Source organism: Solanum stenotomum, chromosome 4, assembly GCF_019186545.1.
Source record: "Solanum stenotomum isolate F172 chromosome 4, ASM1918654v1, whole genome shotgun sequence".
NCBI classification, from domain to species: Eukaryota; Viridiplantae; Streptophyta; class Magnoliopsida; order Solanales; family Solanaceae; genus Solanum; species Solanum stenotomum.
In genome coordinates this window covers 46,682,464-46,696,274 of record NC_064285.1, presented here as the reverse complement: position 1 = coordinate 46,696,274, position 13,811 = coordinate 46,682,464, and the positions used below count along the sequence as shown (strand labels likewise).

Below are 13,811 nucleotides of genomic sequence, written 5' to 3'. Positions count from 1 at the left end.
CTTAAGCAATTTTAGTCATATATCATCACATAAACTCAATCTCAACACTACTAATCATGATTCGTCATATAAGCCCTAATCTAATCAATTCATGTCTACAAGCTTTACTTTTAAGCAATTCATATATAGGTGCTCTAATCTCAAGCAATTCATAAAGTAATTCATCAATCTTAGAAGGTCACATCTAAGCCCTCAATTTCCCCTTTCATGGCATAAAACCAAACTATATCAATTACATCTCTTTATACATGGGTTAGGCATGTAAACATGAAATTTCATCTTATAAAACATGATATACTACTAATTCAATCATAAACTACCTTTATCCACTCAATTGAATCATCATACAATAATACCCACAATATAGGAAGAAACCCTAACTAGAATTGAGGGTTCATCATCACAATTGGGGGAAATATGGGGGCTTCATGAAAGGAACCCATGAATGAATAAGCCATCATACCTTGATTACAAAACCTACCAAGCTTGAAACAATGGAGACTTGACCTAGTTTAACCCTTTCATTCTTCTTCATTGAGTTTACTAGAGAGAGATTTTTTGAGAGGATGAAGTTTTGGGTTTTAGAAATAATGAGGTGAATGAGTTGGTCTTTGACTTAAAAAGGCTTATATAGGTGTATAAAACTAAGGCAAAATAACCTCACTTAATACCCATCTAAAAAGTAATTACCTAAAATAACCCCCACTTAATGTGGGGTTCCCAAGGACTACGCCCATCTTCACGATCCGTCAAGGGCACCACGGCCCTTGAAGGTGCCCGTGGTCCCTTGATCAGTAGCTAGGCTACCCTAGGATTTTCCCCACAAGCCTTCCCATGGGCTGTGGCGATTGTGAAGGAGAGCCTTTTTGGGGCAGCTTTAGAGAGGCTATTGCCTCACCACCATGGGTGGCACCACATGGCGTGGTGGCCACCATGGGTCGTGAAGACCCTCGTGATCATGGTGGGCAGTGCCTTGGTCAATTTTGGGCAGCCTTGGCCCCTTGCCCATTTTCCTTGACTTTTGCCCTTCTCCCTTGACGTTTAACCCTCACATTTAGCTTTAGGCACAGTAAATTTGGAGTACAAATTCTCCTAAGCTATAGGCACAGTCGGCGATCAACCTATGTTTGGCGATCCGTTTGACGGATCGGTGAGCTCCATTCTAAAATTGTTCAAGGAGTTCCTCTATCTACACTTAATCATGTTGTTTCTTTGCATTAAGGACACTATATTTTACTTTTTGGTGGGGTGAGGCATTGTGCCAATAGTCCCCTTTGATATGTATGTTGTTATGATAGTGTTTCATTTTAGTTTACTTGCTCTTAGCCTCCTTCTCTCAGATTTGCAATTACCCCATGAGTTTGGAAAATTGTGAAATGCTTGAGTTTTCATTAATAATAATTTAAGGATTGATTGTGTTCAATAACGATGTCTTGAATAGTACTCATGATGAGCATAATGTATAGTGTTGTTGCTGCAAGGATGAAATCGATGTGGTTGTACTTTTGACCAATCTCTTTGAATCTTTTGTTTACTAGTTGTATTTTGATGTGGGCACATCACACGTATGTTTTTGATCTTTTCAGATTGTGCTAAATAATTATATTTCGAAGTGTCATGTGTGGTGAGGCCTCACTTGAAAGCATGCGTTGGAATCCTAGAATTTGCCTTGTTAGTCTAATTGTCTAATCCTTGATAAATGTAAGGCGTGATCTCTGGCAACAATTCTAAGAGGGAACCCAAATTTCTATATCCTTTGTGATACCTTGTGAGAGTGTGCATCCGTTTTGGCATCGTTTGACCCTAAACCATTTGTTGACAAAACAAAATTAAAACCTCTTGAGCCAAATTGTCCCACCTTCTCACCCAAAATCCTTTTTGAAGTATTGCTATGTTTGAATAACCAATATAAGCCAAAATCCTAAGTTGGGGGTATGGAAAGGAAGCAGGAATGAAAGGCAAGTAAAGGGAAAAGAAAGATGAAATGAGACTCAACTTTGAAGTTTGTTACACAAAAAAGGAACCCCTCTTAAAAAAAAACATTGTGATGAAATGTTTTGAAAAATGGAAATTAAAAAGAGAATTTGATGAAATAAAGGATATTCCGAATAAAGTGAGTGAAAAGTCAAAGTTTGAATTCTCAAATGAAAAAAAAATAATGAAAAGAACTTGAGAAGAGGTGATCCAAATGTAAAAAGATGTTTCACTTGTGCATTAGTAAAACTCTGCTTCGTCATAAAAAAAAATTATAATTACCCAACAAAATTAAAAAACTTTCATGTAAAAACTTCCAAACAAATTAATGATTCAATAGTTAACGAAAACCTAATCTATTTTGTATTTCACCGATAATATCAAAGTTCCAGTTGGGAATTCCTTCTCCAAAATTGTTTGTCAACGAAATTAAACCCGTTTTCAAAATCTTCTTTCCAATCAGAAAAAAAACACAAATGTAATTGAATTCACTTCAACAGAGATTTTAGTATTATGAATGAAAATTTAAAAATCGATATTAGAAATTTGATGAACAAGTGGGATGAGTTCCTTGTCGTTTTTTTTTAATTTGTAACTGATGACAATTTTAGTGATGTGTTCCTTTTTAAAAATATTGAATTTGTAACTGATGCAAATTTTAAGTGATATGTTCTTTTTTAAAAAAATTCTCCCTTTTGTTAGTAAATAATTGTATTCTTTCAATTAAAACGAATTAAAAAAAATATAAATCAGATACATAACAACGAAAATATTGATATTTTTAATAACTATTCAAAAATGTGGTTCTTGTATCATGTTAAATGCTAAAATATTAATATTTTGAATAATTCCTCCTTTTTAAATATATTTCGTTTGAGAAGAAATTAATGAGTAATTTTTGGGATCAATTTCTTACATTTCCTTTAACCTAATTGGAAAATAGCAGAAAGGTAAACTGAGGGAAGCAGGAGGCGATAGAGAATCCCAGATGCAGTTGAAGAATTCATATTCATATTGATTGTTGTTGTTTTTGTATAAGGTTTAATGGCGTTTCAGGGTTTCGGGAAGAATACAGGCCCCATTGCCCCTCCTAAAGCGCAAACCCCTTTTGGGAATTCTCGCACTCCTTCTACCAGGTACTTTACTAGGGTTTTCGAAACTATTTTCATGCTTCTTTTCGCTGTTTTCCACACCTTGAATTGAATTTTGGAATAAAGTTAACTAGTTGCCATTAGGGTGATTTTTGCAATATTCAAACGAACTTTACTATCATGGTTTTCAGAGATTATATATTATACGTTAACTGAATATTTTTGATTTATCACCCAGTGACACTCTTCCTAAATGGGGCAATGGACAAAAATACATCTACCATGATTATGATGCCCAAGCCCACCAACAGTCTCCCCAAGTAGTGCCACCTTTACCTGAAACTGCCCTCTCTGCTAGTGTTAGAGGTTCCCAACCTCAAGATTTGAGAACAACAGGGCCACGTACTTCATTTTCTTCTGATGCAGAGATTCTGGGAGCCACCAGGACCATGAGGGGAAGGTACATTTTTATTTCCTTGCTTTTTTTTACACAAAAACACTCTTCTCCGTTACTTGAAACATTCCATTTTGATTCTTGATGTAACTTGTCGTGCGTAATGTCTGTCCTAAACAACTCTATAAGCATTTTTGTGGCAGAATATATTGAGCTGTTTATTAGTGCTTACAGTGTGGAATTGTTTACTTTTTCACTTAAAGTGCACACTGAGCTATCTAATTCTTCCACCCTTTTTTGGTAGTCGTTCAGATTTGATATCCAGTGATCAGGGCCCCTTTGTCTCCCAACAAAATCAATCATCTCCATTGTTTCGGAATGAGAGTCCATTGGTTCCCAAGAATACAAGGTCACCTCCATTGGCTTTTCATAACAATCTTCACACAGAGGGCAATATTCCTCCTCTTGGTGGAGCTCAACGGTTAGTTTGGCTTCAATGACTTCTCTCTCTCTTGGTCTTTTTTAAATTAAGTATTGTCTGAATTTTTTAGCATATGCATATAGTATTCAAGTGACAGTCTAAGAGGGTGTTTGGATTGACTTATTTTAAGTGCTTATGACTTTTTGTAGTGTTTAGGAAAGAAAAGAAGTGCTTTTGAGCATTTACTTTTAGGCCAAGAAAAGTACAAAAATAAGCTAAAAGCTAAAAGTTGGATATGACCAACTTATGGCTTTTAACTTATAAGCTATTTTTAAACCAAGCCAATCCAAACACTCTCTAAGTCCGTCCATAACTAACTGTGTATTATTAGTACCTGCATAACTCTAACCAATCACCAAAGAACCACTTAGGGTTTGATGTACCTTAATTGGGAAAGAAGGTTTAATTGGAGATGGCTCCTCTTGAATGCCGTCTATTCTAACTTTTGGGATGTCAAAACATCTCTGTCACGACCCAAATTCGGGACATGATGGCGTCCACTGCAACCTATCAAGTGGACAAGCCTAAACCCAAACACAAGATGCGGAAGAAGCAGTTTAAGTAATAACAATAATAGAAGCGGAAGACAAGAATAGTATATATAGGAAAAAGGGCCATGTCATATATCAGTAGGAGATCACACCCCTCGAAATATGACTATCGGACCAGTCAATATTAGAGGAGGAATCATGCATGCACAAAGTAACAGTCTTGGAGAAGTAATCCAAGATTTCATGATAGAGAGACAAGCAATCCATGCCTAGGATCACATCGAAATCCACCATATCTAACACAATAAGGTCTACCCAAGTGTCGTACCCCTAGATGGTCACCACACAAGCTCTATATACCCGACCCACTACTAGAGAATCACTTATGGGGGTAGCTACACGCGAAGGCACATACATCGGCTCACAAGACAAATCCAATCGCGTAGCATAATAGGTAGACACATATGAAAAGGTAGACCCCCAATCAAATGAAGCATAAGCATGCTGATGGCAAACAAAGATCGTACATGTGATAACAACATCCGATGTCTATGTTTGTGCCTCCCCAAAAAAGCATACATATGGTCGTGTCCACCTTGACCACTCAATGTGCTTGCTTGAGGACCACCTCTAGTATCTTAGGACCACCCCTAGTTGACTGAATCGGAGCCCCAAATGCCTGAACCTCTGATATTTGGAAGATCGACCCCTAGGACACTCTCTAGCAAACAAACAACAACAACATACCCAGTGAAATCCCACTACGTGGGGTCTGGGAGGGTAGATTGTACGCAGACCTTACCACTACCTCGTGGAGGTACAGAGGCTGTTTCCGGAGGACCCTCAGCTCAAGTACATCAAATCCAAGTAAAAGAAGAGGAAACAATATATAAAACATAACATCCAATAAGAAAAATAGTGTATAATCAACAAAGGAGACAATAACATCAAGAAATACAGTGAGAGGTGAAACGCAGTAAACAACAAATGGCTATAGGTATCACAGACAAGAACTACAATTGCAAGGCTAGGACTACTACAAACGCTACCAACCCATACCCTCGCAAGGAAAGACCACCTGCTAACCCTACTAACCTTCAACCTTAATACGCGACCTCCACTCCTTCCTATCTAGAGTCATATCCTTGGTAATGTGAAGCTGAGCCAAGTCCTGTCTAATCACCTCTCCTCAATACTTCTTAGGCCTACCCCTACCCCTCCGCGTACCCTCTACAACCAGCCCCTTGCACCTCCTCACTGGGGCGTCTGCGCACCGTCTCTTCACATGCCCAAACCATCTCAGTCTCGCTTCCCTCAGCTTTTCCACCACAGAGGCCACTCCCACCTTTTCCCGGATAACCTCATTCCTAATCCTATCGCTCCTAGTGTTCCCACACATCCATCTCAACATCCTCATCTCCGCAACATGCATTTTTTGAACATGTGAGTTCTTGACTGGCCAACACTCCGCTCCATACAACAAGGCCGGTCTAACTACCACTCTGTAGAACTTACCTTTAAGTTTAGGTGGAACTTTCTTATCACACAAGACTACAGAGTCAAGCCTCCATTTCATCCAAGCAACCCCAATGCGATGTGTGACATCATCATCTATGTCTCCACTTCCTTAAGGATTACAGACCCAAGATACTTAAAACTTTCTTTCTTAGGAATGATCTGTGCGTCAAGTCTCACTTCCCCATCTGCCTCATCCAACGCATCGCTGAATTTGCACCCCAAATATTTTGTTTTGGTCCTACTCAACCTGAACCCTTTGGACTCCAGCGTTTGTCTCCACACCTCCAACCTCGCATTAACTCTGTCCCGCGTCTCATCAATCAGTACTATGTCATCCGCAAATAACATACACCATGGGACCTTCTCCTGAATAGACCGCGTCAACTCATCCATCACCAAAGCAAAAAGAAAAGGGCTACGGACTGATCCCTGATGCAGCCCCATCTCAACTGGGAAATGTTCCGAGTCTCCTCCAACCGTTCTAACCCGAGTCTTGGCTCCACCGTACATGTCCTTTAACGCCCTAATATAAATCATCGGGACACCTTTAGCCTCCAAGCACCTCCAGAGGACATTCCTTGGTACTTTGTCATAGGCCTTTTCAAGGTCAATGAACACCATATGTAGGTCTCTCTTCCTTTCTCTATATTTTTCTACCATAAGATGAATGGCTTCGGTAGTCTATCGTCCCGGCATGAATCCAAACTGATTCTCATAAATGGACACCCCTCTTCTCACCCTCATCTCCACCACTCTTTCCCAAATCTTCATAGTATGGCTTAGCAGTTTGATACCCCTGTAGTTGTTACAGTTTTGGATATCACCCTTGTTTTTATACAACGGAACCATTGTACTCCACCTCCATTCATCAGGCATCTTTGCTGTCTTAAAAATAACATTAAACAGCCCAATTAACCACTCTATACCTGCCTTGTCCGTGCTCTTCCAAAATTCCACCGAAATCTCATCGGGTCCGGTCGCTCTTCCCCTGCCCATCCTACTAATAACCTCCTCGATCCTAAAACACCTACAGTACCCAAAGTCCCGAAGTCTTTCAGAGTGCGCCAAATCACCCAACACAATGTCTCCGTCCCCTTCTTCATTTAAAAGTTTGTGAAAGTATCTTCGCCATCTTTGCTTAATGGAGGTCTCTTCCACTAATACTTTGCCTTCCTCATCCTTGATACACTTCACTTGGTCCAAGTCGCGAGCCTTCCTCTCTCTTGCTTTTGCGAGCCTATACAATTTCTTATCCCCACCTTTGTCCCCCAGCTCGACATACAAGCGTTCGAAAGCTGTCGTCTTAGCCTTCGTAACTGCTAACTTAGCTTCTGTCTTTGTCGTCTTATAAACCTTCTTAAGCGTCCGCTTCTCTTCCTCATCTACGCACTCCACCAACTTTGTGTATGCCGCCTTCTTTGCTTCCACTTTGCCTTGGACTTCCTCATTCCACCACTAATCTCCTTTATGGCCTCCAAAGTTACCCCTAGATACCCCCAACACCTTTGAAGCAACTTCCCTAATGCAACTAGCTGCTTTATTCCACATGGTGTCCGCATCCCCACTACCACTCCAAGCCCCCATCCCAATCAACTTCTCGCCCATCTGCAGGGGTCAAGCCACCCCATTTAATCCTCGGTCGATCAAAAACAATCTTCTTCCTCCTATCCCTCTTAATTTCCAGGTCCATCACCAAAAGCTTGTGTTAGGTAGTAAGATTATCACTTGGGATAACCTTGCAATCCTTACCGAGACCTCTATCACCCTTACTAAGGAGTAAGTAATCTATCTGAGTCTTAGCTATCGAGCTACGAAAGGTAACCATGTGGTTCTCCTTCTTCGGAAAGCATGAGTTAGCAATCACCAACTCAAAGGCTTTAGCGAAATCCAGAAGCGAAGTTCCACCTCCATTTCTCTCCCCAAAACCAAAGCCTCCATGAACATCATCAAAGCCACTAGAAGTTGCCCCGATATGGCCATTAAAATCTTCACCAATGACAATTCTCTCGGTGATCGGTATACCTCTAACTACCTCATCCAAATCCTCATAAAAGAGCTTTTTGACCTCCTCGTCCAAGCCCACTTGAGGTGCATAAGTACTAATAACACTCAAAGTACATCCTCCAATGACTAGCTTAATCGTCATCAACCTATCATTGATCCCCCTAACCTCCACCACTTGCTCCCTCAAATCCCCGTCTACTAAAATACCCACTCCATTTCTATCCCTTGAGCCTCCTGAGTACCACAACTTAAACCCGTCGACATCTCGAGCCTTGGAACCTACCCATCTAGTCTCTTGGACACACGCTATATTTATCTTTCTCTTCTTGAGAATTTTCACTAGCTCTATGGACTTCCCCGTCAACGAACCTATGTTCCATGATCCTACCCTCAAAATATGGGGACCCGTAACCCACTTACCACTATTTACCCTCGTTCTCGGCCTCAACCGAAGACATGACTCAATACCACCATCAGATACCAAATCCACTAGAAAGATACTGAATCTAATGTAAAATCTACACAGGAATACACTTAATAATCTTGCAGCAGGTGTAAAGTCTAAAAGACAAGAAAGCCACAACTATACTAATGGCTGAAGCACTGATCCAAACTATGATAGAAAACAAGAAAGTACTGATCCGGAATATAGAAGATGGAGTCCTAATCCGAACTAAAATGCCAATCAGAAATAAAATACAGGTAATCAGAGTGTAATGCACAATGCACAATGCACAATCAGATAACCATAAAATCTACTCATATGCTCTTCAAATTATTGAAAGTACGGTGTAATTACCTACCAAGCAATATTAACTTACCTAACAAGAAGGGTTTCAAAGTAAAAATCAAGAACACAAAATCTGCAAGAGAGGGCCCAGAAAATAGATTCAGATCAAGAAAGAAAGAGAGACATGATAGATAGAACCTGGTCGGAGAAGATGGAGGGCTTTGGTGTTCTTTGGGCAATTTTTCGGCCAGATCTGGAATACACCTAACATATCACTCATTAGTTTGAGAAACATATCTCAATGTTNCTGGTTGGTCTCCGGCGACAAACAGTAGCACTGCTGGTGCGCTGTTGTTTGGCCGGTAGCTCGCTGGAGTCAGAGCTGGCTCTCGCTGGTTGCTGTTGACCGGAGCTGTTGCTGTCATGCGTCGTTGCCGGCTGCTACTGCTGTCCGGTGGTTGCTGGTGGTCCTCGTCGGCTGTTGGACAGACGAAGAGAAAAAGGAGACGGAGAAGAAGAACGAAGGAGAGGGAAAGAGAAAGAGAAAGAGGAGAGCAGAGCAATCCCGTCAGAGCTGCCGCCTGGTCGGAGCAGCGTTGGTGCTCGAGATGGCGCGTGCGGTCGGAAATCTCAATCCTCGTCACAGATCTGAACCGAATACTCCAAGATCGGACTTCTACTATGCTATCAATAAACAAAATTCCACAGAGAAGAGAAGAGCGAGTGTACAACCTTTAGCGGACGGAAACGGAGAAAGTCGTCGGCGATAAGGAAGCCTCAGGTCACCCTTGAATGGCTTAGAGAGAGAGAGAGAGTGAAGAGAACTTGACTAATTTATATTAGGACACTCTCTAGCAAAATGGCCAAATGTGCCACTCATAACAACCTTTGTTGACCCTATATGATGACTCAGCTGGACCTAATTGGCCTGAATACCCTGAATGTGCACCTCGAGAAGTCTGAATCGGTGCTTGAACCATCTACCCACTAGCACCTACGGAGCCACCATCAGTAAGCTGTAAGGTTGCCTGTACCAGCTTGAAACTGCTAGGGATAACCTTGGCCCTAAAACCCTCTACCACGGGACTGAGACCTGCTGAAACCACCCTGACGACATGGCCTCTTGTTGCTGCCTCCATGGGCTTACGATGGATCCCCTCAATGGTGCGTGTATGATCAACTACCTATAGGAATTTGTCGCCAACTGAAGTGGAAATGATAGTCCTCTGACAAATATGCGCACCCTCTTGTGCTCTGTCGGCATCAGCATAGCCGCATGCCTAGCCAACTCATGGAACCGTGTCTCATACTCTGCAACTGACAATGTGAATGATCCTTGAGTAAGATCTGTGAAATCATCTCGCAACCGCTCCGTCAGGCTACAAGGTACATACTTCTCCAAGAAAGCCTCATAGAATTGAGCCCAAGTCATCAAAGTTGACTTGACTGGTCTGCAATCTAAATAAGATCTCCATCACTTCGCTGGACCCTCAAGCTGGTAAGTAGTGTAATCAACCCCATGGGACTCAATTAACACAAGGTTATGCAACCTGTCATGGCAGTTGATAGGAACTTGTGGGCATCCTCGCCCGCAACACTAGTGAACCTGGGAGGACCCAATTTGATATACAATCCCCACATCTTGTGCTCCTCAGAAGTCATAGCTGGCCTAGGAGCCATAAGTTGAGCAAAAGTCAGAACCTGTTGGCTCAGTGTACGAGGAGTCGCAACAGCATGATATACTTGTGGGGCAAAAGTACCTTGTGCCCATGCTCGGGCTGAAGTCTGTGCCTCATCTCTGGCCTGTGGTCCTGCTGAAGTGCTAGGCATAATACCCGCCTAAGACATACCCTCCATGAAGCTGAGGATCCTGGCCAAAGTGTCCTACAATACTAGCGTGGACACAAATTCGGGTTGAGACTGGGCTAGCTCCACACCCTCCGCTGATGCTGAACATGCTCAACCTTTATCTCGGGCTTTGGTGTTGGTGCCCGCTCCTGATCTCGAGCTCGGGCTGGAGTCTGTGCTCGCCCTTGAACCTCTAGTTTGACCTCTGCCTCTACCCTTCTCTGGGGCTCCACCTTGAGGTGAAGGAGAATCTCGCCCGCTCGTAGTCGACCTCGTCCTAGCCATCTGAGAAGAGTGAAACAAACAAAGTTTAGACATTGGTACAACCATCAACGCACGAGAAACAAGAACAGTGAAGTATTCTTATGAATGCCCTATAGCCTCTCAAAGATTAGATACAAACGTTATCATATAAATCCGCGAGACTACTAGACACTTGCTCCTGTACTGGTGAGAACGGTGAACCTAAAGTTATGATTGCTTCTTCCGCATCATGTGTTTGGGTTTACGCTTGTCCACTCGGTGGGTTGCAGTGGATGCCGTCATGGCTCAGGTCGTGACAGTCTCCGTCCTTCGAACTTAGATGTTGTGATCACTTAGGTTATAAATTCATGTATGGTTGGGTATAAGTTGCTGAAGGATGAAGTACCAATAGATACATAGACCTTAATTATTGGTAAATTTTAAGAAGGCATTTGCAGCAAGTCTAGACTTACCTAGCTTACAACATCTTGATTTTCTAGTATGTAAGTAATACACTACCCTAAGGCAGTGTCAAGCCTAAAGAAAGTAAAGCACTTCATTTAGACCCCAAAAATACTAAATACTATTCTATGATGTTAATCTATAATTTATTTAAAACGGAAAAGGGTCAAAATTGCCCCTGAACTATGCGAAATAGACCACTTATACCCTCCGTTACATTTTAGGATCAAAAATACCCCCGCCGTTATCCCAAGAAATGACAAATACCCCTCAAGAGTTAACACCCAAAATTTTTAATGATTTGGCAAGCCATGTGGACTTATCCCTCCACTTAAGCTGCCAACTAGGATTCCCATGTGTAGACCGCCGCATCTACACCTCCTAATTCCACCACTGCCAGCACCGACTCCGGTACCCTAGTCGTCGGATCAAATCGAACGTCTGCCACCTCTTTTTCGTTAGCAACGTAACTCATTGATTCAATTATCGTGCTTTGTTTCTAGTTCCTACCATACCTCTGTTGGAATCAACAATCCCTGCTTCCATTTTGGTTCAATTTTATTAAATCGTTAACTTTTCCAATCGTTGCTCAGCCAACACTACCGATTTTCCATTTTGAACACAACCCGTTGTGAACACAAGAAAAATTATGAATTACTGTTAAAATTTGACTCTAGAAACACAAGAAAAAATAATCCTTTCTATATAATTTTTCTTCTTCTACCGTTTAGCTTCTAATTTTTTTAGTAGTTTATTTTCTTGTCAAATAAAATGTTGAAGGAACAAATGGTGGAGCCACCAGTTATTGGTACTAAAAATGTGATTACGGCAACGACAAAGGCCAACGTCAGACGAGTGTTCACTTTCTCAATTCAATTAATGGAGCCTTTGGACATTACTTGAAACTTTGATGGAGAAGATTCATTTTTCTCTCTCAAAACTAGGGTTTAATTTGGGAGGATGAATTAGGATTTGGTCAAGAATGAAAGGGGAAATCCCAGTTGGCAGCTTAGGTGGAGAGATCAGTCCACGTGGCTTGCCACGTCATTAAAATTTTTGGGTGTTAACTCTTGAGGGGTATTTGTGATCTCTTGGGATAATGGCAGGGTATTTTTGATCCTAAAATGTAACGAAGGGTATAAGTGGTCTATTTCTCATAGTTTAGGGGCAATTTTACCCCTTTTCCGTATTTAAAATGAAATAATGATCTTCACTTACAAGATTCAACTTTTTCCAAGTGAGATTCATGTCCAAACACAGTTTCAATATCCAGATATTTTTTCTTCAGTTTAAACTGGCATTTTTCAACTTCAGCCAACTATTGTCCAAATGAGCTGTAAATGATTTGAATTACATATTCTTTTGTTTTTTCTTACGTTTTCTGTATGATTCTCACATTATATAAAAATAAAAATATATATCAGTCTTATCAAATACTCCCTCTATCTTAATTTATGTGTCTCATTTCTTTTTTTATCTGTCTTAAAAAGATGTGTCGTATTTAATAAGTTTCTAATTGTACTTTTTGTCATAGTATTAATGATACACTCTCATATAGGAATGACATGCCATGTTTAAGACCAGAAGATTAAAAAAAATTGTATGGTATGCACGAAATCTTGCATTCTTAAACTTCACATCGGATCAAACTAAGACAGAAAAAAATGAATAGAATATATTTAAGGCCTTTTGTAAGGTTTGGCTTTAGGGCACAAATTCCATTAAGCTGCCACTTCCCTAGGCCATTTCCTATATAACATCTTGACTCTTGGTATAGTCCACTTTGGCTGGTCTAAAGGGTTGACAAATAAATAGGATTGCTATCAGTAAGAAGAAATGGAGGTTTGGGTGGTGTCTTAACTACTATCTGATCAAAGTGGTTGTGATCTTGACATCCTTTTCTAGTTGAGGCATTGGTTATGTCTATGAGAAGATAGCAAAGCTTATAGGCAGTACATTCGTCCATTCTTATCTTGAAATTGTGATCAACTGATCATCCTCTAAGCTGAGGGAAGTATCTGTGATCATGGATTCTTTCCGTTTTCACAAAGCATTTCTGTTTTAAGTTTTGAGATAGAATTAGCACAAAATCATACAGAAGAGAGGTTTGATCCTTTTATTAGCTTCACTAACTTGTCTCATATTTGAAAAAGAAAGGGACTACTGCCTGACAGAGAAAATACAAAATCAGTTTGGTTTCTTTGACACTATAAGGGATCAGAAGCCAAAATAATTTGCAATATTATATATTGTTCTTTAAAAGCTATTGGATATATTCATATTTTCCTTTTTAGTCCTCTTTATACTTATAAATTTAAGCCAAAATAATTTGCAATATTATATATTGTTCTTTAAAAGCTATTGGATATATTTCATATGTTCCTTTTTAGACCTCTTTATACTTATAAATTTTAATAATGAAAAAAGGGAAAACTTGGTAGAAGAGGCTGCAATGTAATGCCTTAAAAAGAAATACAATTATCCACAAAGAACAACCAGTCTCTATACCTTGGGAATTACCATGTAAAATGTATGAAAAAGGAAAACGGAAATTTAATAAGAGAAGTTCTCTATC

General features: G+C 40.5%; 1 protein-coding gene across 4 annotated transcripts in view; it reads left to right on the top strand.

The window, feature by feature from the left end:
- Positions 1 to 2,895: 2,895 nt before the first annotated feature.
- LOC125861803 (SAC3 family protein B) overlaps positions 2,896 to 13,811 on the top strand; it is a 29,779-nt gene continuing 18,863 nt past the window's right edge. For 2 of the 4 annotated variants that reach the window (XM_049541667.1, XM_049541664.1), the window contains exons 1-3: positions 2,897 to 3,110; positions 3,304 to 3,525; positions 3,764 to 3,940. In XM_049541667.1, the coding sequence (XP_049397624.1) occupies positions 3,019 to 3,110; positions 3,304 to 3,525; positions 3,764 to 3,940 (491 nt within the window). In that variant the 5' untranslated portion in view covers positions 2,897 to 3,018. Of the gene's footprint in view, positions 3,111 to 3,303; positions 3,526 to 3,763; positions 3,941 to 13,811 lie in introns of all 4 variants that reach the window. The other 2 variants (XM_049541666.1, XM_049541665.1) reach the window with 2 other exon arrangements.